At 46.6% G+C, this 20,052-nt stretch overlaps 1 protein-coding gene across 16 annotated transcripts in view; it reads right to left on the bottom strand.

Annotated features, from left to right (window-relative positions):
- The window catches only part of AUTS2 (activator of transcription and developmental regulator AUTS2), a 980,474-nt gene that overhangs the window by 655,033 nt on the left and 305,389 nt on the right, over positions 1-20,052 (bottom strand). The window contains exon 1 of one of the 16 annotated variants that reach the window (XM_090024904.1): positions 13,585-13,647. The exons of the other annotated variants lie outside the window; for them this stretch is intronic. Within the exon in view, the coding sequence (XP_089881030.1) occupies positions 13,585-13,632 (48 nt within the window). The 5' untranslated portion in view covers positions 13,633-13,647. Of the gene's footprint in view, positions 1-13,584; positions 13,648-20,052 lie in introns of those variants that run through there. 16 annotated transcript variants of the gene reach the window in all.

Genomic DNA, 20,052 nt, shown 5'->3' with positions numbered 1-20,052 from the left:
GCAGGAAACAGCCAGTCTACCAGAGTTGTCTCCAAATTGCAAAGGCCTTTACAAGCGACCGATGCGGTCATCTTGAAATGCTCTTCATCTTCAAGATTTAAATGAGCAATATAATAATGCAAGCTCTTATCCATGGACACGGAAGAAATCCTAAGGTTAGCTTTGGCAAAGACACAATTACAATGGTAGAGGTGAAATGAATGTAACATCACCCCCTTCAGATTGTGAATGTTGCTCCAATACTCACATAATCCCACTCCCACTTTTGCAGTATCATGCATGCAACTGCTCCTTTGGAGCAAGGGCGCAGCCTTTTAGCATACTCAGCGCTGCACTTCATACAACCAGCATCTTCTGCAAGCTCTTCACTAAAAGAATGTATAAATGTTTGATAAAGCAGGCATTTTTTGGTGCTCCCATACAATTGCAAACCATATATATATATTTTTTTTTTTAAAGAACTGCAACAACATAATTGTCTTTTGGTTTAGCCTTTTTCTCATCTTTTGCAGTGTTCAAGTATTGGTAGCTTGTAAGTGTTTCAAAGCCTTAATTTCCTGGAGAATGAGACCCAAGCTCCTTGTTAATCTTTTATCAGTTCTATTACAAACTGTAAACAAAACCCAGTTCTTAAATAATTAAAAGGACTAGCCCTTAGGCAAATGAGGTCCAGGAAGGGAGTTGGGGGTGGGGGGGTGAAGGAAAAGAAAAAAGCCCCTAGCTTATCTACAGAACTGGTGAGCATAGCTTTAGAAAGGCAAATCATTCTGTATGAGCAGATTGTGTGTGACATCCACTCGATCAACCACTGTTATCGACTGTGTCCTGAATATGAAACCATCTATTACCTATACATTATTGGTTATAAGACTACATATACCACAGGGTTACAAATCTAAAGCCCTGTCCCTAATGCACTTTCAAAAGGTTTCTTCCGTGTCTGCATGTGTCTAGCCTTTCTAAAGAATTTGCATCTCAGCCTCCAAATAATTCCTTCCAGACCACAGAAGGTCTTATGTCAGTTCAGTGCCCAGGAGGATATAACAGGCGTACAATGCTCTAACATCCTGTAACATCAGTTCACTTTAGGTTATCCTTTATAGGGTACAGTGCATTAGAGGGATGTACAGCAGAAACTTATTGCCACCACTCTTCCTTACCACTCACAAAGCAGTGAGCGTGCCAGCTCCCCAGCCACATCTTTCAAAATATATGCCACTTATATGCCAAAAACTGATTTTCCAGTCAAAACCAAAAACAATTGTGAAGAACTGCAGCTTACACAAGTCTTTAACTAACACTAAGGCTACTGTCTCCATTAATGACAGTTTCTCTGCAATGAAGAAAAGCACACCATCTAGTTTTTCAAATTAGGGGCCCGGCAGTCAGGATTCTTCACTTCTGTCAGCGACTCATCATGTAACCTCTGCTACCATGAACCTCAACTGAAGCATGCACGCAGTGGGCGTTAATAACCCACCCCACATTTCTTGATTGCTGGGAAGATTAATGTAGATAAAACACTTTGATTATTGGATTAGAATGTGCTACTTAAGCCACAAAATAGTGCTATAAATCAAACACATATAAATGCAGTCTTATTCCTTACCAATTTGTCACCGTAAGAGTGTGGCAAAACAACAGCCATTAACACTGGGTACTGGTATAGTAGTGTTGGCATCATTTATGCATGACTTTAAAACCTACCAGTATGTTTAAAAATGTATTCTCCTCTTGTTACAAGAGGCAACCATTTCTGCTAAAGCTCTTCAGAGCCTTCCAACCTGTACTAAGACTAAGTAACTATGAAAGCAATATTGTGCACGTTCTAATTACTTTTTGAAGGTTACTATGCACTAGGCCCGCACATTTAAATTCATCTTTGTTGCACACTCTTAAAGAGCATGTAATGGATGCATAACTAGCCTATTACATGCAGTTCATTGTGCAAAGTTTCTCTGTCTCCGGTTGCATGTTTTGTGCGCTGGACTGTAAAAGTTGCTTGACAGAAGAAAATACATTCAATTAAAAATTTACATTAGAAAATTGTAAGTTTTTTTTTTTTTCTCTTGCCATTTTACCAGCAAGAAAAACTGCAAGTGGCTATTCCCGTCAGCTTGCAATTCTCCTTTCTTTTGCAAATGGGAACATGCGGAAACTGGACCCAAAGACCCAGAAGTGCTTCAGCATATATTGACCTGTTTTAAGAATAAAATTACTTAAGCAGCCGATTTATTTACTTACAGGAAAAGTTGCAAGCTACGTCCACAACTAGGAGGATTCCTCAGATGGCATACAGCTTCTCCTTTATTAACTTGCCCCACAAGAAATGTGGTAGAGAAGACTGGGGGCAGAAAAACTTCCCTATAACTCTTGTTATGCTTAGTTACTCAAATGGTCTTTTGGGACTCTTGGTATCTGGATCATGCTAGAGCAGACCTTATAAGCTGTTCTGTTCCTGTTTGCATTAGGAAGCAACTGCCCCTAGGTTCGCAGAAAAAAAAAAAAAAAAGTACCTTAAAATTTCCCTTAGCTTCCCCATCGGTACCCTGGAGAGCCACTGGACAAATAAAGGGTTTAGGGATTTATTTGAAAACCTTCTTATGAATTAGGGGCCACCAGTTACGACACATAGCAAACTCCAATGATTCGGGACTGACTTTCTTACCTGAAACATGTCTCAGTAAAGGAAATTAACACCGGGTCAAGGGCAAGCATATAACAGATCTAATCACTAACTCCCCCAAAAGTTTGAGGAGCAACATCCAGAGCCCAGGGTTAAAAACATAGGTTAAGTACAGACAGTCAAAAAGCCTGAAGCTGACTCCATTCAGTCTTCACAGGTCAGTCTCAACTGCATAGACTGAACCGATAAACAAGTGAACAGACATTCACTTTTGTTTCCAGAAATGCAGCCGCATGCCTGCAGTGGCCCAGGGCAGAAACCGGGGGTGCTAGAAGATGCCTTCCTGCTCAGCTGGAGCAGGCAGCTTGGACCAAGGGTAGCCCACCCACCCTGCAGAGGTGGTGAACTTCTGTTGCGTTATAGATATGAACCAGTTTCAGATCACTTATACCACCGTATGTGTAATTTCTCTCCCTAGCCGTACAATCCTGTAAGTGCTCCATTCAGCAGTACACCAGACAACTGCATAACCCAACGCTAACAGGGCAAAAAACCAAAATAAACCAAACTCTTTGTAAGGATGATGTAAGCTCAGTCACAAAGGCACCCAGAAAGTTAGGAAATTAAAAATGTTGTGTTCATTGCATCTTGTAATGGATTATATTCACAGCCCATGGGTTTTTTTGTTTGGTTTTGTTTTTTAGTTCTATTGACTTCAATGGAGCTATGCCGATTTATACCAGCTGATGAGCTGCACATAAGAATCAGGAAACAAGGCGATCACTGTTCAATTTGAAATACTGGTAGCTGGAGGTGCACAGTTTGGAAAATGATTTATAAAAACAGAAAAATCAATCAAGTGCATGTCTCGTACATCATCTGAGGGAGGAAAATCTCCAGATTTAGAGCATGCAGTAGGCATCTTAAAACTAGCTCTTCACAACATAAATTTGAAAGCAAGTTTTCTACTGTATTATTCTCTTCAACCCAGGGAATGCCATATGAATAACGTTATGAGTAAATAATTCAGGAACTAGCAGCATTCAATGGTGAATTGGAAATATCTCCTGAAAATGATTATTTTGAACTATACGTATCGACTTGAAAAAGCTCAGTGGAAAAGCAAAAATTGAACGCGAATACCTGGTCAGTACTTTTAGCAGTAAAACAGGAACCGAAGCAGACATTTTTACAGTACAACGTAGTAGTTTTAAGTACTACAAGTCTGATCCAATGCTCAGTAGAAGCAATATTTACCTCAGGAGTTTATCTGTTCCTCAAATGGGAAAACTTAAGCAAATAACATCTGGTTTTGTCGGCTGTTTCGTTTCATATGTGCAGAAGAATCATGTCCGGGGGGGGCGGGGGGCGGGAACAAAACCCTTTTGCTTTTTTCAGCAAAAGATAGAGGCTGCCTTGTGTCTTGGGTGCACATTCCAGATTTCCAGAAGCAAACACTTCCTAGTGGGGATGAGCTTTCCCAGAAAAAATCTGTCTTCTTAGTAGCAAAGCTAACCAATCTCTTGTCCTTCTTGGGAGGAAACGAGGAGGAAAAAAAGTCTTGATCCAGTAGGTTGCTAAAACCCATGGAGAGGGTAGGCTGATTTTGCTGGGCTTGGGCAGGCCTACTTAGCCATCAAAATGAGTTGCTTTATTTTTCAAATGAGCGGAAAGGGGAGTGTTCAGCACTTCAGAGCTTCTGTACATACACGCAAAGAAATAAGAGCTGCTAAAGCACTGAAAACTTTTTAGTCCAATCCCAAATGAGTTGTGAGAGAGGGGTTGAGCCCTTTGAAAATCTCCCGTGTGTGGAGGAAATGGTACAGAAAATCAATGAGAGGCTGGGTGAACAAAGATTACGTCAGGGCCTTGTTGCGTGTTACACTGTGGGTCACTCAAATGTTGATAGATGCAAGTGTTAGCTTGAGTCTGAAGCAGTCACACATTCAAGCCATCAGAGGCCTGGAGCAGTGAAAGGTAAGAAGCCCCCACCCCACCTTGCCCTCCTGCCCCCAGGGCTCCCACCCATGTGCCTTGGGGTTCCCCTCTACCCCACTTCCCTTTTGCTGCCCGCACTGTCTGTCCCAGGGGAGCAGGCAGAGAAGGGGCAACCTGCCTGCCTAACCCCTACTGCTCACGCTGCTGCTCTTCCCTGGCCTGGAGAGCAGCAGCAGCAGGGACAGTGGCTAGACAGGCAGGTTAACCCTTCCCCGCTTGTTCCCCTGGGACAGGCAGCACGGGCAGCCACAAGCAAGTGTGGCAGGGAGGGGACACCAGCATTCAGTGGTCTAGCTAGTGGGCCCAAACTGGGCCAACAGGGGAGAGGGCCTAGGCGGGGTGCTCACACTAAGGTGTAGCCTTAAGTGGCTAGTGGCTATGAGTTTGTGTAACACAACTAGGTAACACAAAGATAAACCTAGGTGGGAGTGGCGTTAACTTTAAGCTGCCCAAGGAATGCTTAAAACTAGGTTTAGGTATTGTGTGGACAATCCAGGGGTTAAGAGCTCCAGAAGCTGCCTAAAATTAATGTGTAATGAGGTGTTCACACTGGGTTCAAAGGCTGAAAAGAGAGGACCAGATTATTTGTTTCATCTGGGGCTGGGCTTTGGCTCCCACCAAATTAGTAAGGGTGCGCAAAGCTTTGGTCCCGGATTCAATTCGGTAGAGATTTGGCCCAATTTGGCAGCCAAAGCTCTGAATCCAAATCAAACCAGAAGACCCTTTAATCTCTCCAAATTGAGACATAGACACAGCTTTAAATGATTTTTCTACATACCTCGAGGCACCAGGTGGCTTGTGAGTGCTGCGATGGTGGGGCAGATGCAGTGTCCCACAGAAGCACGGGGGACTCCCCAGCGTGCTCGGCAGCAAACCTGGAAGTGGACCAGAAGCACTTCCACTCCACTGCCAGGGAGTGTGCTGGGCCCCCCGGCACCCCCCCTGGCTTGGCCACTGGTACCTCCTGGGTCTGACGGGGCACCCGGGATCCCCCTGTGACCAATCACTGAGCTGAGGGAGTGCTAGTGGGTGAGGGGGTGGGTTCCAGCGCACTTGGTGGTGGACCCAGAAGTGGATCGGAAGCACTTCTAGTCCTCTTCCAAGTCCGCTGCCAAGCAAGCAGGGGCCCCCATCCTCCTGTGTGATGCTCCATCTGCCCCAGCACTGCAGTGCTCACAAGTTGCACTTGGTACCTGGAGGTACGTAGAAAAAATATCTAAATCTGTGTCTATGGCCGAATCGCTGATCCTCTGAATCAGCATTGAATCTTCAGATCTGGCCGAATCAAATTGGGGACGGCGAGCCGAATGAACAAGTCGAATCACTGTCCCCAATCTGGGCTGAATCCGAATCCAAATCAAATATGTCCTGTTTCGCACACTCCTACAAAACAGGCCAGGGGATATTAATTTACACAGGCAGTTTGAGTGGCAATTGGTCCCAGGTATCTCCAACAGTCCCAGGGAAAAAAGTGTTACATCAGTTCTTCGCAGGTACCTAGGGTGAAACAACGGGCTTGTGCCTCTGCAGGACCCCAGAATAAAAGGGTTTATCTAAGGAAAGAGATGGTTTCTTTTTAGCCAAAGCAGCGAGCCTCCTTCCACAGCATAAGACAAATAACAGAGCAAGCACATGGAGGGAAGAAATCACTGAAATCTCTAAAAATATAGCCAAGACATTAATCTACAGCTGCACTGCAGCCTTTCAAGGCAGTCCTTACTGCTGGTTGAGAAAGATGCCTTCTGCCTTCAGAACCCCCGGAAGAGCACTGCGGTCTAATGAAAGTCACATTTGATGTACTATGTACTGTTCAATACCAAGTGGCTGAATTACTGGGTGCAGACCTCATCATACTCTTAAAAAGTAATTTGGAATCAGGGCTTTGATTTAGATTGGCTGCATCCTTTACTTTCAAAGTGCAACTGGTAATAATATAGTCTGTGAGTTTAACATTTGAAACAGGGGTTCCATTTACCTCTTTGTACTTACTTGAGGAAAATGACTGTAATTGAAATCTTTCCGTTGGAAATGAAGCCCTTGGAACATTCAAGAGGTTGCTTGTCCTTAAGGCTTTTTATTTTAGCTGTCAAAACTGTAAACTGCCTTTCTACAAGCAGGAGTCTTACTTTAGGAAGGGAGATAAATGCACATTGCATCCAGGCACTGGGTATTTTAATCTAATTCTCTTGGTAGGAATATGTCACTTCTCTGCCTGCAGCATAACTGGAAACAGGAAACTTTGCCTCAGTTGGAGGCCAGACTCTGCAAGATCAATGAACCTAATAAAAGGAATAGAGATTTTAAAGGCCAAAGCAAAACCCCTTAAATTCCTCCAACATCATGAGCAAGCTTCTTCACGACACAGACAGCAACAAATTAGGTCAGATTACCAATGTCTATTGCCTCTTTAAATACCTCACACACCTTCCAGAATTTCATCCTTTCCCAGTTGGCTCCCTTTTTGCACATCAAAATGATTTTCAATTGTCAAAAATATTATTTGCTTCATGCCACTGGATTTTAAATTCCACTGGATTTTAAATTCCACTGTAAATGCACCCAAGTTGTCTACAATATAACACCGTCACTCACTTAAATGACTTTACAACAAATATATAGGTTGAAAAGTTAAGTGCATGCATTCTGAATTGGAAGGGGGGGGCAATTCTTGGGAGCTCATATAACATGCTACAGATAATGGTATCAAAATGACAACGGACAGATTTATTTGCATTATTTCGTGGTATTATCATCACAAGCTGCCATGAAAGGGTTATACAGTACTTGTCCAACAATGCTGAACAACTGCATGGGCGATTTGGGAAAAATAATATGGCAAATGACAAAAGTTTTTATTTTTCTAGCTTTACGTAATTTCTATTCCAGGTTGTCTCAGATGCTAAGGCGCCATTAGGGGTCTATGACAGAACCACAACAGAAGTGTCAGGACTCTTTGAGCATCATGGATGCAGCTTATTTTTTCCAACAGGCTGGTCCGGGTAACAGCAGTGTGGCTCCCCTTCCTTGCAACTCCCCTTTGCACTATGTATGATGATGAGTACAGGGGAGAGGTCTCTGAGCTCCTGCAAGGGAAGGAGGCAGAGCTCTGGGGAGGCACAGCTAACTGTACGGTCAGTGGAGCGAGCCCCTTTTCACTCACTTGGCCTATCAGTAATCAAGCTGAGAAGAGGAACATGCACGGAGCAGGGAAAGGGAATTTGCTGCTAATCTAAAACTTGATGGCTTGGTCAGCACAGAGGAAGAGAACAAATGCACATGCTAGCTTATTTACTTAGGGTTACCATATTTCCAGTTCCAAAAAAAGAGAACACCTGTTGGATGCGTGTGGGAAGGGGACACAATGGACAGCAATATGTTGGTGCCCTGCCCTTGCCTTTCACTCCCAACCCGCAGACCCCTGACCCTGCTAGTGCCTCTCACTCCCAACTCGCAGTATCCTGCCCCCCTGGGCCATGATGGTGCCCCTCACTCCCAACCCCCTCTCTTGTCTGCTGGTGCCCCTCAGTCCTGACCTGCAGCCCACTGGCACTGCCAGTGTCCCGCTCTCCTGACCCACAGCCGTCTCCCCACAAGTGCTGTTCACTCCGAAGCCACGGTCCCCCCAGCCCTGCCAGTGCTCCTCACTTGCAACCCACAGCTTCCTGCCCCCCCACCCCAGCCCTGCAGCATCTCCCAGCCACCCTGTACCTGTGAGCAAGGGTACTGGCCCTGGTGCCACTGGTCCAGCCATGCAGCTCCCCACTGCCCCAAAAGGGCCCTCCCACCCCCTTCCCTCACTGGAGGGGCAGGCACCTCCCCACCAGCTGCCTTGCCCTGCTGCAGCCCAGCACCCAGACAGCTTAGTTGGCAGGCACCTGCTCCCACTCACACACCCATTCCCTCCATAGAACTGTGCTCCCCCCCCACCACACACACACTGACTCATATGGTGCATCACTCTCTCCCCCACCCCCACCAGCCCTCCAAGCCCTGGGCCTCCAACTCGTGATCACCATAGACTTAGCTGCAACCAGCTGCTGGGGCTCCATCCCCCCACCACCATGCCTGGTTGTATGCTGGCCACATGCATGTGAACACACACACGTACATGATGTCCCCTGCCTCCAATCGCCCCCCTCCAGCCCCAACAGCTCCTTGCTACCACAAACCAGGAAGTGCCAGGAAAAACACTGATGCTGAGCAGAGCAAAATCTCAGGCATTTCTTCATATTTAAAAGAACTGCCCAGACGGAGATCAGAGGACCCAAAAGAAGGAAATGTCCAGGAAAACCCAGATGTATGGTAACCCTAATTTACTGAAAATTGGCATAGGAAGGTAATGAGTAGACATGGGTCCCAAGTAACAGATACAACCCAGATCTGAGTTTTCTAAAAATTTAACTAAGTTTAACTGACCCAGAGTTTTGTTTCAGGTCCATCTGGCGCAAACAGCCACAGACAACAGATGTGAGGAGACAGACCATCAAGAAAAGACACTCAAGATTTGGGGTGCAGATAACTGATATCCCAACCCCAACACAGCTGCTCCAAGATAGTAAAACAAGGATACAGTCCATACGCAAGGGAGTCTTTTATGAAAGTTTACAAGCTACTTGAGAAGTCTCTTCTGTAACCCTGTAAAACTATTGGAGGGGGGGTTCACTCATTGAAACATGCTGTTTTCAGTCTGGAAAAAGGAAAGGAAAAAGGTTTCAGAAAGGAAAAAGGTTGCAGGGGTACCTGAACTCACCAGGGTAAAGGATGTCAACTTCAGTCAAACAAACGGAGCAATAAAAGCATCAGTGGAGCTTAACACAGAGAGATACGGGAGAAGCATAATCCAACATCCCAACACAGGACTGACTTCTGTTCTTTACTTGACCGAGGTATCGCAGTCAACCACAAGCAAAGTCATACTCTCTCTAGCATGATCTCTTTGTCTTTAAAAAACTGAGGGGAGAAATTAAATTCACAGCTCGCTATGAAACGAACACGACCTCAGACATCTTCTACATGAGATAACTGTAGTAGCTTAAAGCTGTGATTTTAAACCCATTTAGTTAGACCTGGGTGAAGGGCAGGACGAGGGTACTTGCTTTATTTTACGAGAGGTTGATTTCAGTTTACTTTAAGCCGGGGTGGTGGTGTGGGCAATTATTTGGGTCAGAGTCACATGGGGAGTTTTGATGAGGTGTTGTGGGCCAGGTCAGCACCCCAGCCCCCCACCCCACTGCAACAACACACCAAAACACCCTATGGAGCCACAGGTGGGCAGGGAGCAGTGTTCAGGAGCAGGGGGTGGCGGTGACAGCTCCAGGCCAGCACCCAGGGCCTGCTCCCCATACACCCTTGCCCTTGGCGGAGAAGGGGGGGGCTGCCCAGGCACTAGGTCCCAGGAGCCTGCTGTGGGTGACAGGGTGGAGGGGGCACGAGCAACAGAGTTCTCCCAGGCGGTGCGGTCCGCGCTGCCCCCAGGGCACTCTGCACGGGGCTGAGCCCCACCTGCTCACGCTAGGGCGGCCCACACTGCGCTCCTGCCCGTGCCCACAGCTTGGCTGGGTGCTGATCTGCTCCCCCCCCCCCCACCCCCACCTCCAGCAGCAGCCCCTCCTCCTGCCCCTGCTGTCCTGCACCAAGCAGCTTCTGGCAGGGCTGTTCCCAGTGCGACTGCGGGCGGCTGGGTGCTGCTCTGCTCCCCCTGCCTCCAGCAGCAGCCCCTGCCACACCGCACGGTGCCACTCTGAGCTTCAGCTGGGCAGCTCCCGCACCAGCGCACGCGGCTCCGGCTCTTCCTCCAGCTCCCAGCCGCCCCATGCACTGAAGCAGGAGGCACCGGCTGAAGCTGCCTGCCTGCCCACCCAGAGCGGCGTGGCGTGGTGGGGCAGGGACAAGATCGGGAGCTGCTGCGGGAGGAGCGGGGAGCAGAGGAGCACCCAGCTGCAGCCGCGCAGGGAACAGCCCTGTCGGAAGCTGCGTACGCTGGCCAGGGCCAAGGCCGGGGCTGGACGCTGGCTGCCCTGGCATGAGTAGGCAGGGCTTGGCTCCACTCAGAAAGCCGCAGGGGCAGCCGTGGGCCAGATCCAGTCACCTGGCAGGCCGTATTTTGCCTACCCCTGCATTTAAGGCACTTCCTGAGACCTTTCTTACACAGGCAAGTTATAAAAGTTTCACTTGGATCAGTTTCTAAATGCAAGGAGATGCAAATTGGTACACATTTATTTCAGCTTCAAAGGGCTCAAATCTATCCATAGATCTACACTAGCTGGCTTTCACACCTTACGTTTTTCCAGTGACACCCTCCCCATGTAGTTAAGGCTTTAACAACTGAAGCTGAACAAAAATAAGTTGGATTTTAACTGAAACACGGGTAACCACAAAAGGGCTCAATGATAATTCCTCCTAACAGTTTTTCACTGCTTTATTCTGGCAGACCTCCACGTGCTTATGGCACAACATCCCATGTCATCCCCGTTTGCACATGCAGACGCGTGCCCTGGGATTTCCCATGGGGTGCATGTTTCCCACTATCTGGCCCTGACCCAGGGCAGACATCTGCAAGATTGCAACCAAGCCTGCTCCACCTCGGGTCCTCAGGCTGTGCTTGGAGGCACGTGCCCTGGGAATTCTCCTGCAGGGATCATAGGAAAGTAGGGCTGAAAGAGACTTAATGAGGTCATCTAGTCCAATCCTCTATTCAAGGCAGGAGCATCCCTAACTAAACCGTCTCAGCCAAGTGCCTGCCTAATGAGTGTCTGCCTGGGGACTCCTGGAGTACACATTTCACTCTTCCCAGCCTCAACCCCAAGCGTGGGTTTGCAAGAGCAGGACACACTTCCTTGGGGATTTCCCCAAGTTTGCAGATGGATGCCCCGGGGCAGGACCTTGCACTCAGTGCTGCTGTCCTGCAGGATCTGTTTCCTGAATCCCCAGGAGCAGCAGGAACCTGATCCTATGGGTTAACAGCCCCAGACAATGTCTGTACCTGCCAATTAAATGGATCAGCTGTGCCAGGATACATCCCCACACAGCTGATCCCACTACAAAAACAATGTCTGTTTGCAGCCTCAGATAGACGAGGCTTTAAATTCCCTAAGTGCCTTCCAATGTGAAAGGCAATATGTAATGTAATGGTCTAGTGCTCCTGTACTGGCCATGCAATAAAATAAGGGGACAGGTGTAGAAGAAACTGCTCCAACCAGTTTTTAAAAAGGTATTTGTATAACTAAGAGGGGAATAAAAATGTTGCAAAGGTTCGAGCAGCTGCAAGATAGACAAGAATGGATTCCCCAAATTCTATATATACGCACTCAAGTTTCCCAGGTGGCAGCTGTCAAAAAAAAAATCCATCTCTGAAAACCGGAATGACAGGTTATGTAACAAAAACAAAAAAAAGAGGCTCGTGTCCAGTGATGGAAAAGCAGCGACATTATTTGCCTTGTTCAGTCACTCAGGTCTTTTTGACTGAATGAATTTATTTCATTCTCTTATTCAAAAAGAGCATGAAAAGGCGTTAAATACATCCCAGAATTTCAAGGTGGATAAAATCAAGGATGGCTGTGAGCATTAGAAGGCTACTGACACTCAAAGCAGAATGAGTGGATGCATGCCAACTTAATTACAATTTTTGATTTCAGGAAGGATGCTCATAAACTAAATATGCAGAGTCCTACAGTATTTACTGCTAAGATAAATGTGTGTTTTTAATATATGGTGAGTCTCTGATGCGGTAAGGTGGCTGTTAGGCCAGGTGAGATTGTGCATAGATATTTGAACATGGTGGATTTGAAGCTCAGCTTTTCTTTGTGTACAATAAAGCAATTCATGAAAACAGAAAAGTTAAAACTGCAACAGTTCAAAACAGTATTTGCAGGCACAGATAAATGATAGGATCATTTTCTTAAATGACATCTCCACTTTCATGGTGTACAGCATAACCCGAGGAGCAGAGGCAAGAAAATAAATCAACACAGGACTCCTATCAGGAATAGAAAATGCTAAGCAATTACACAAACCAGATTTTGTCTCTGTTGTTTAAAAAGAGGGATGTGACGTCTGCCTGGAGATGGCCTGGGCAAAGAGAAAGAAGAGGGAGGATTTTTTTTTTTTAATGTGGATCTCAAAGTTGTTTCGGACTCTCAACTATTTTGCTCATTGAAAGCGATAGTAAGGCTCCATCTGAAAGCACTGAATGAACCTTAGTCCCACCGGCAATAAGGCCAGTCTTTAGCCTGCAGTCGGAAAAACTCACAAGAGAGACCCTGTACAACTGCACTGCTGTCTGGCAAGTCCCTATATGCTTTCAGATCCTACCAGCTCCCTTCATCAACTGGCTGCTAAAGGACCTCTGGTACAGGTGAGAACAAGAGGGAGACTGACGGGAGACAAGAGGTGAAGAAAACCACAATGAAGTAATGATCATTAGGGAATAAATTAAATTGCAAAGCACCAAAATACTGAAGAGTCTTGAAATGCACTTTCCTCCCGCTTGATCAATAAAGGTCTCTTTTCTCATGAAGAATTATGGACAATTAAATATTTGACTCATCATTTAAGACTTAAAGCCTTCAGTGCAGAAATTGGTCCTCTCTCATCACTAGCTCTGTGGAAGAAGACCTCTCTCTTCAGCCTGATCCCCGTACAAGAGGAAATAAGCATATCGTTACCACTGCTGGTTTAAAGACACTGCTTCAGGAATTAGAGCCCAGATTTGCTTTTGCCTTCACGCCGTACTATGCTACACTTCTGGTTCCCTGCTGCAAGCCAGACTTCACGGGAATACTCTGCATCACGCTGGGTTTCATCAGAGAATTATTAAGCCATGGGAGACTGCCATGTGAAACTTCGCGGCAGCGTTCGCTCTCCCGGTGGCCAGCCCTGCCTGTCAAGAAAGGGGGGTCTGCAGGGATAAGCGTGCAGGTCTCCCCTTGGGAGAGACCGGAGGAGAAAACATATCGACTTACCTTCTCCGCATACTTGAACTTGACATAGAACCAACTTGACTTGATCATTGTCTCACCTCCTGCCCTTGGAAAAAAACAAAAAAACTATTCTGCTGAGGGAAAGCAGCGTGCCAGCTCCGTTTCCTCCTGTCACCGGCTTCCTGAGGACGGCCGGGATTTCAATCAGGTGAGAGGTTGAAGGAGGCAGGGAAAAGAAAGAAATGGGGGAGGTGGGGGGGGGGGGAAGACAGACGCTCTCTGGGTATAGCTCCAAATTTGCCCCCTTCTGCCCTCCCCGAATGCAGAACGCGATCTTGCCTTCTAAAAGAGTGCTCTCCGAATGCCTAGCTCTGCGTTTCTCTGCCGGCTTGGCTGCCTGACAAGAGAACTCCTCAAATGGACTTCAGCTGCATTCATCACACATGGCACATGTCAGTAAAGCCAGGAGGCTGGCTTCAGACCTGGCAGCCTCTCAGGACCATGACCTCCCCCAGTGGGATGAATAATGAATTCCAGCACTTCCCTCCAGACACAGATTAACACCTGGCTAAACATTATTCTGACAACAAGCTTGCCCATCCGGAGAGCCCTCCGCCGCGGGTTTAACCCCTTCCTCTCCCACAAATCAGGACGGCAGCGCTGGGAGGCAGCTCCCTCATTGCGCCTCCCCCACCCGAAAGCAAGATTATGGATCTAAATATAGTCTAGAAACAATAAAGCCTCTTAAGCATAAAGCAAACAGCTCCTTTCCAATTTTGCTGCTGCTGTAATGCTACCCTGCAACAAGAGCAAGCAATCCCGAGTCTAATTCTTCTTCCCTCGCTGCCTCAAACAGCCCTTGCCCCCCTGGACAGACACACGCACAGACACATCCTTTAGCTCCGATACAATCAGATTGCTAGTTTTCAACAATGTGCACAAACGTTTCCCCTCACCCTCAACAAGAAGCAGATGCTCAAAGAAATCTTGGAAGGAGACTCAGCAGTCTATTCATTTCTTTGCCTGCCAATGCGGGTCTGTTTTCCAAATCCCAATCTTCACTTTAAGGTTAGACTTTGATTTAGTTGCACCTCACCACTAAGTTCCTCCCCTGAGTCTGAAACCTTTCCGTTACATGGCACATCAAGCTCTGAAAGCAGGACAAATAAAATCAGCCTTTGTATTCCCAAAGTATCTGCTTCCTGAGAGTAATAGCTAAGCGTCCACGTAGTATAATGCATTCCAGGAAAGCAAGTGCTGCGGCTCAGGTCGAGAAAAACTTCACAAAGAAATTCTCTCTCGTTCATTCACCTAAGGGCTTCTATACCAGAGCGACCTACGGGTAGCAAAACCTCTCCAACTCTGACCCCAACTCAGTCAGGGTCAAAGTTAGAGCGATTTAGCTCACTTCTATTTCTACGGTATCAGCACCGGACACAGGCACGGGTGAATCGGGCAGCTTGGGGCCTGAACAGAAAGGGGGCCCAAAAAAACGTAATTTTTTTTCCGTTGTCCAATTAGTATTTATCATCTTTTGCAAAGGGGGGCCGCGATACTAAAAGCCTCCAGAAGTCTAGGTACGGTACCGTACAGTATCACTCGTATACCGGTTGTGTGGTAACAGCTGTTGCACACTCCTGAGCAGCACAGTCCCTTCTCCTTTTAACGCAGCTAAAATGCACCCTCACTGTGCCAAACAGATGCCATAATGACAGTTTTCAGAGTTACGCAGGGGATGCAAACAAAGCGCTCTGTGGCAGGTTTCGTGACTTTAACTCCCCTGAAGTCATTCGGAAAATCTGAGCGTTGGGACTGGTCGACGGGAACCCTGAAACAAAACATCACAAGGGGGAAGGGGGCTGCGGGGACTCAGACTCTGCAAATAAATCAGTAGTAGATGAAAACGCTGCATTAGTCTGATTAGTTTCGGATTTCTTCACGTAGAAGTGGCAGTACGTAAAGCAGTAGGCGGCAACCTGCAGTCCTCACGGTGTGCACAGAAGAGGTCTAGTTAGATCAGCCGGTATAGATCACACCAAAACTTTCAGCATCTACGCCTAGGCAGGAGTATGGAGGAGTGGAGGCTGCCCTAGACCTTCCACCCCTCCTTTAGACAACTGAGACAGAGACCGAAAGCCCAGACCGAATCCAGCCTCAATGGTTGCAGCTTTTGCCAGAGAGCACCAGATTAAAGCTGCTGCTGACTGCCTAGCACCTCAACAAGGACGCTTGTCTGTCAGGGTGATGCATCTTAGCCTTTCTCCAATCAAGGAATAGCCACACGGCGGTAGGGGCTAGGGTTTTGCGTTGCCCTAAATTTGCCTTACTCTGGAGGTTGCAATGGTATGGTATTTTATAGGAGCTGCCCTGCCACATTGCCACCAAGCCCTCTAGTTAGATGCAGTTTACAGTCAGATCCAGAACCAAAAGCAGTAGTAATACAGGAAGAGTAATACATGCAATGTTACAATTTTACTCATGCTATTTTAGGTGAATCCCTAGGACACAAAAGATCCAGGTTCACATCCTTAGGGAACTGAAATCCTGTGATAACCACAAGGAAAATGTAGCTTGGGCAGTGGAGCTGCATATTTTTCCCCACTGCGATGCTCCAACCTCAGCCTAGGCCATGGGAGAGTAGATCATAGTCCATGCACTTGGGAGCTTTTGTTGTAGCTGAGACTGCCAATAAAGTCACTTATTAGTGTCAACAGAAAGAGGCTGTTTCCTTGCATGCACAGATGTACTCAAACACACGTGTCTTGGTGTGTATATGCACAGAATACAACAGCTTAATTTTAACCGCAGCATTTATCTTCGTGACTTCAAGAACAACACTATCATTTATTTCAGCACTTCCTGCGTCAGCATTTTGTCTGCAGTGTACTTGTGTTTCATATTTAATACAGCTATTGTCTAAGCAGGGCATCATATGATAGCTTAGTTTCAGTTAGGCAATTCATCTTTGCTTGTTATGGGAATTGTTGCCCCATAAACAATACACGTCATGAATTCAGCCCTTAAAGACATGAAGACGCCCATGTCCAAAACTGTGCTATTTGGTGACTTCTCTCCAGACATCCGTCAACAAGATAAATTCATTTGCAGCACAGATCCTAATTTTTTTTTTTTTTTTTATACTTGTTAGAACCAGTAAATGAACTTTTCGAGAAGTAACTCTCTTTCAAAATAACATCTTGAAACATATTTCAATAAACGGCTTCGTTAGGATTTATTTAGGTAGGTTTTGCCTTATCCTAGCATAGTTTGTATGTGAAGCAACATAGAAAGGAATGGCAATTGTTCACGGAACGAGATTCCTTTCTAATAAGTCACTGATTTTAAATTTAATATCCACTAATATTCTTAAAAGCATTATATCTAAGTATGGATTGGTGACTCCTTGTTTGTTGCCTCCCTGGATCAAGCTGAGTTTTTTCCCTATGTCCTGGTGACAAAAGGGAAGTGGGAAGACATAAGACAATGACTAAAAACAAAAAACCCAAAAAACCACACGTCACTGAACCACCCACTATGTAGACAGGGATGCTGGGTTGCTTCTAGGAACCCTGATTCATCTCAGAAGCTGCAGTATCAAGTGAAAAACAAGGGCATTTGAGGCTCCAAAAAGTCAGGTGAAGGGTGACTGCAGGAGTATGCTTCTGCAGTTCTCACGGCCAATTTGTGCCAGTCACAGAGTATACTGCAACAGCCTAAGTCCTAAAAGGGCGCTGCCCTTCAGTCAGGTACACTGACTCTGGCTAGAGGAGAAGATATCAAGGACAAATACTCTGGCTCTGAGCCAACCGAGTGCACACCCGATGCCAAAGAACTACACAGCTGATTTGATCTGGCTGCTTTTCAATTCTGGTGCACCATCAGAGCAGACCCCGTGTTACTCAAAAGAGCTTTTATATCTTCCACATAATAAAACAGGGCACGAGACCATTAAAATTTTGAGGCATAAGCTATATATACATATATATACACACACACATACAAACATACATATACACATACACGTATATACACACACACACGCACGCCCAATTGCTACCTCCAGTTGAAGTACTATTCTAAGCCTTGGAAAGGGTAAGGATATTTCAAAAACAATTAGTGCTTCCAGAGTTAATGCAAAACTATGCCGGCTCCGTCTTCAGAAAACCTCCTTTAAGGATGTAGCACAGTGTGGGGGCAGTCAGGAAGCGATGCCAGAATGGGGAGGGCACAAGGAAAAAGAACTAGTTTGTCTCAAATGCAATGTGCTAAACTAACCAGGAATCCATCAGCCTCCAAGGACTCGCAGTACCGGGGGAGTTTGGGTCACATGAAGACCTTTAGGAAGCCATAACCATGCTAGCTAATATAAAACAATGTGGGATTAGCTGTCTGTTATTAACATGACAACAACCCTATCTTGCACCTTGTTACCCTGCTCTCCCATCATCACCATCTGCTCCATTTTCAGAGCTGTCTGAAAATCTTTTCATAAAAACAGGCTGCTGTCAATTCAGACTTATGTGCATATTTTAAAACAAAACTCTCTAAGTTGGTGTTTTAAATCCAACCCAGCTTGGCAGCATCTAACAGCCATTATGATTTGACAGCCATTTAGTTGGACATATCAAGATTAGTTGATATCCATGGTCTAATATGTTAATGTCCATATCAGTAGAGCAGAAAACATAGGGGCCGAGTAAATGGAGGCCCAGGGGCCCTGACACCTGTCAGAAAGAGGACTCTTGGGGCCCAAAACCAAGGAAAACGATGTAATGTTTCTTAGGAATAATAACTGAGGCCAGGGATACAGGTTTTCTGCTCACTGCAGAAAAAAATGTGGGGAACGGCGGGTTTCCCCTTGCAGGCTGCCTGAGTTTCAGCCTAAGAGGGGCTGCTTGGGGCTTGGGGAGCAGGAGGAAGGCAATCAGGCAGGGGACTCCACGTGTATGTGTGCGCCAGCATGTATGCGGCAGCCAAGCAGCAGTGAGGAGCAGCGACCTCCAGTTAAGGCTATGGGAGCAGAGGGGAAGGGGCACAGGGAATGTGACGGGGGGGAGGGGGCACAAGTGATGTGATGGAGAGGGCCAGGGGGCCAAGGTGACAGGGTGGGGGAGTGCCCCCAAGATTTCTGTGCCCACAGCGGGGTGCAGGGATGCAACTGGACTGGACGAGTTCTGGTAAGGAGCCACCGTGGGGGCCCAGTGCAAGGGAAGTGGCATGGGAGGGAGTGAAAAGTGAAATGCAGCAGCAGTGGAGGCATGGAGTTGTGTCCCCACTGCTGCCAGGTGGACAGGGGGCACCTCACTTTGGTGGCCATGGCAGTGTGGGGCCCCCGTCCACACCGGATCCCACCCCCTGGGTTGCTGAGGTGGCTCCTGCCTGGAGCTGGTCCAGCCCAGCTGCAGCCCTGCACCTCACTGTGGGTGCAGAAATGTTGGGGGGCACATGCACCCCCATCTCCCTGTCGCATCACCTGTACTCCCCTTGTTGTCCCATGTCACTTGTGCCCACACACCCCCGCCCTTTCCCAGACAGTATCCCTTTCTGTAGTCTAGATTTCCTTTCACTCAGGAAGCAACACTTACTACTTGCTTTGCCACCTCCTAAGAAACCGCAGTGCCTCTAGTCTGGTAGATGTACAATATGCAGGTAAAATGGTACTTGAATCTGTCTGGTGGTATTGACTTGCTGCTCTGGAACAAATTGTGAACCTCAGCAAAAGTGCTTGAAATTAGGAGCAGATTAAATTATTTGGTTTCCCTCAATCTTTAAGAAACGAAAGATTTTAAAAGCTGTGCCGTGACGCCAACCCTAAAAATGTTTCCTCTTAAGTATTAAATAAAAGGAGCAGTAATTTAAAGGAACTGCATGCTTTATGAAAATCGCAGCGTTTACCCCCTGAAAACAGAGATATGAAGGACGTAGGCATTAATTCAGTAAGGTACTAAACCCCATGTTTAAATCCACCCCCTCTTCAGTTTAACTTTAAATATGTGCTTAAGAGTCTTTAGAGGCTATGCAACAGATTCTCAGGTAGTATCAATTATCATTGCTCCATTGACTTAAGTGGAATAATGACAATTAGCAGCACCTAAGGAGCTGCCCCAATGAAACCTAAGCTCATGCTTAAAGTTATACGAGTGCCTAAGTGTTTTGCTGAACAGAGGCCGTGAGCCAGTAGTCTCTTCTGGGTGGCCAGCATTGCCCTCATAATTCTGCCTGATATTGTTCTTCATTGGGCTTTTCTTTCTACAGAATGATTTTTAAACTATACAATTATATCACGCATTCAGGCCGTCTGCTGCACACGTACATTGTAGAGCTATTCACATTGTGAATTTTTGTGCTAATTTGACTTTTTTTTTTTTTTTGGCCCAAATGTTCAAAACAGGACCATTACCCTGTGGTAGTTCCAAGTGCCTCATCTGAGAGCCTGGGTCCGAGTTTTGAGAGGTGCTCCGCACCCCTAGCCCCTACAGTTCTCAACATCTGCTTATACCAGGCACCAGC

Source organism: Crocodylus siamensis, chromosome 13 (genome assembly GCF_052110815.1).
Source record: "Crocodylus siamensis isolate JL-2025a chromosome 13, ASM5211081v1, whole genome shotgun sequence".
Taxonomy (NCBI): Eukaryota; Metazoa; Chordata; order Crocodylia; family Crocodylidae; genus Crocodylus; species Crocodylus siamensis.
This window is presented reverse-complemented; position numbering and strand designations above follow the sequence as displayed.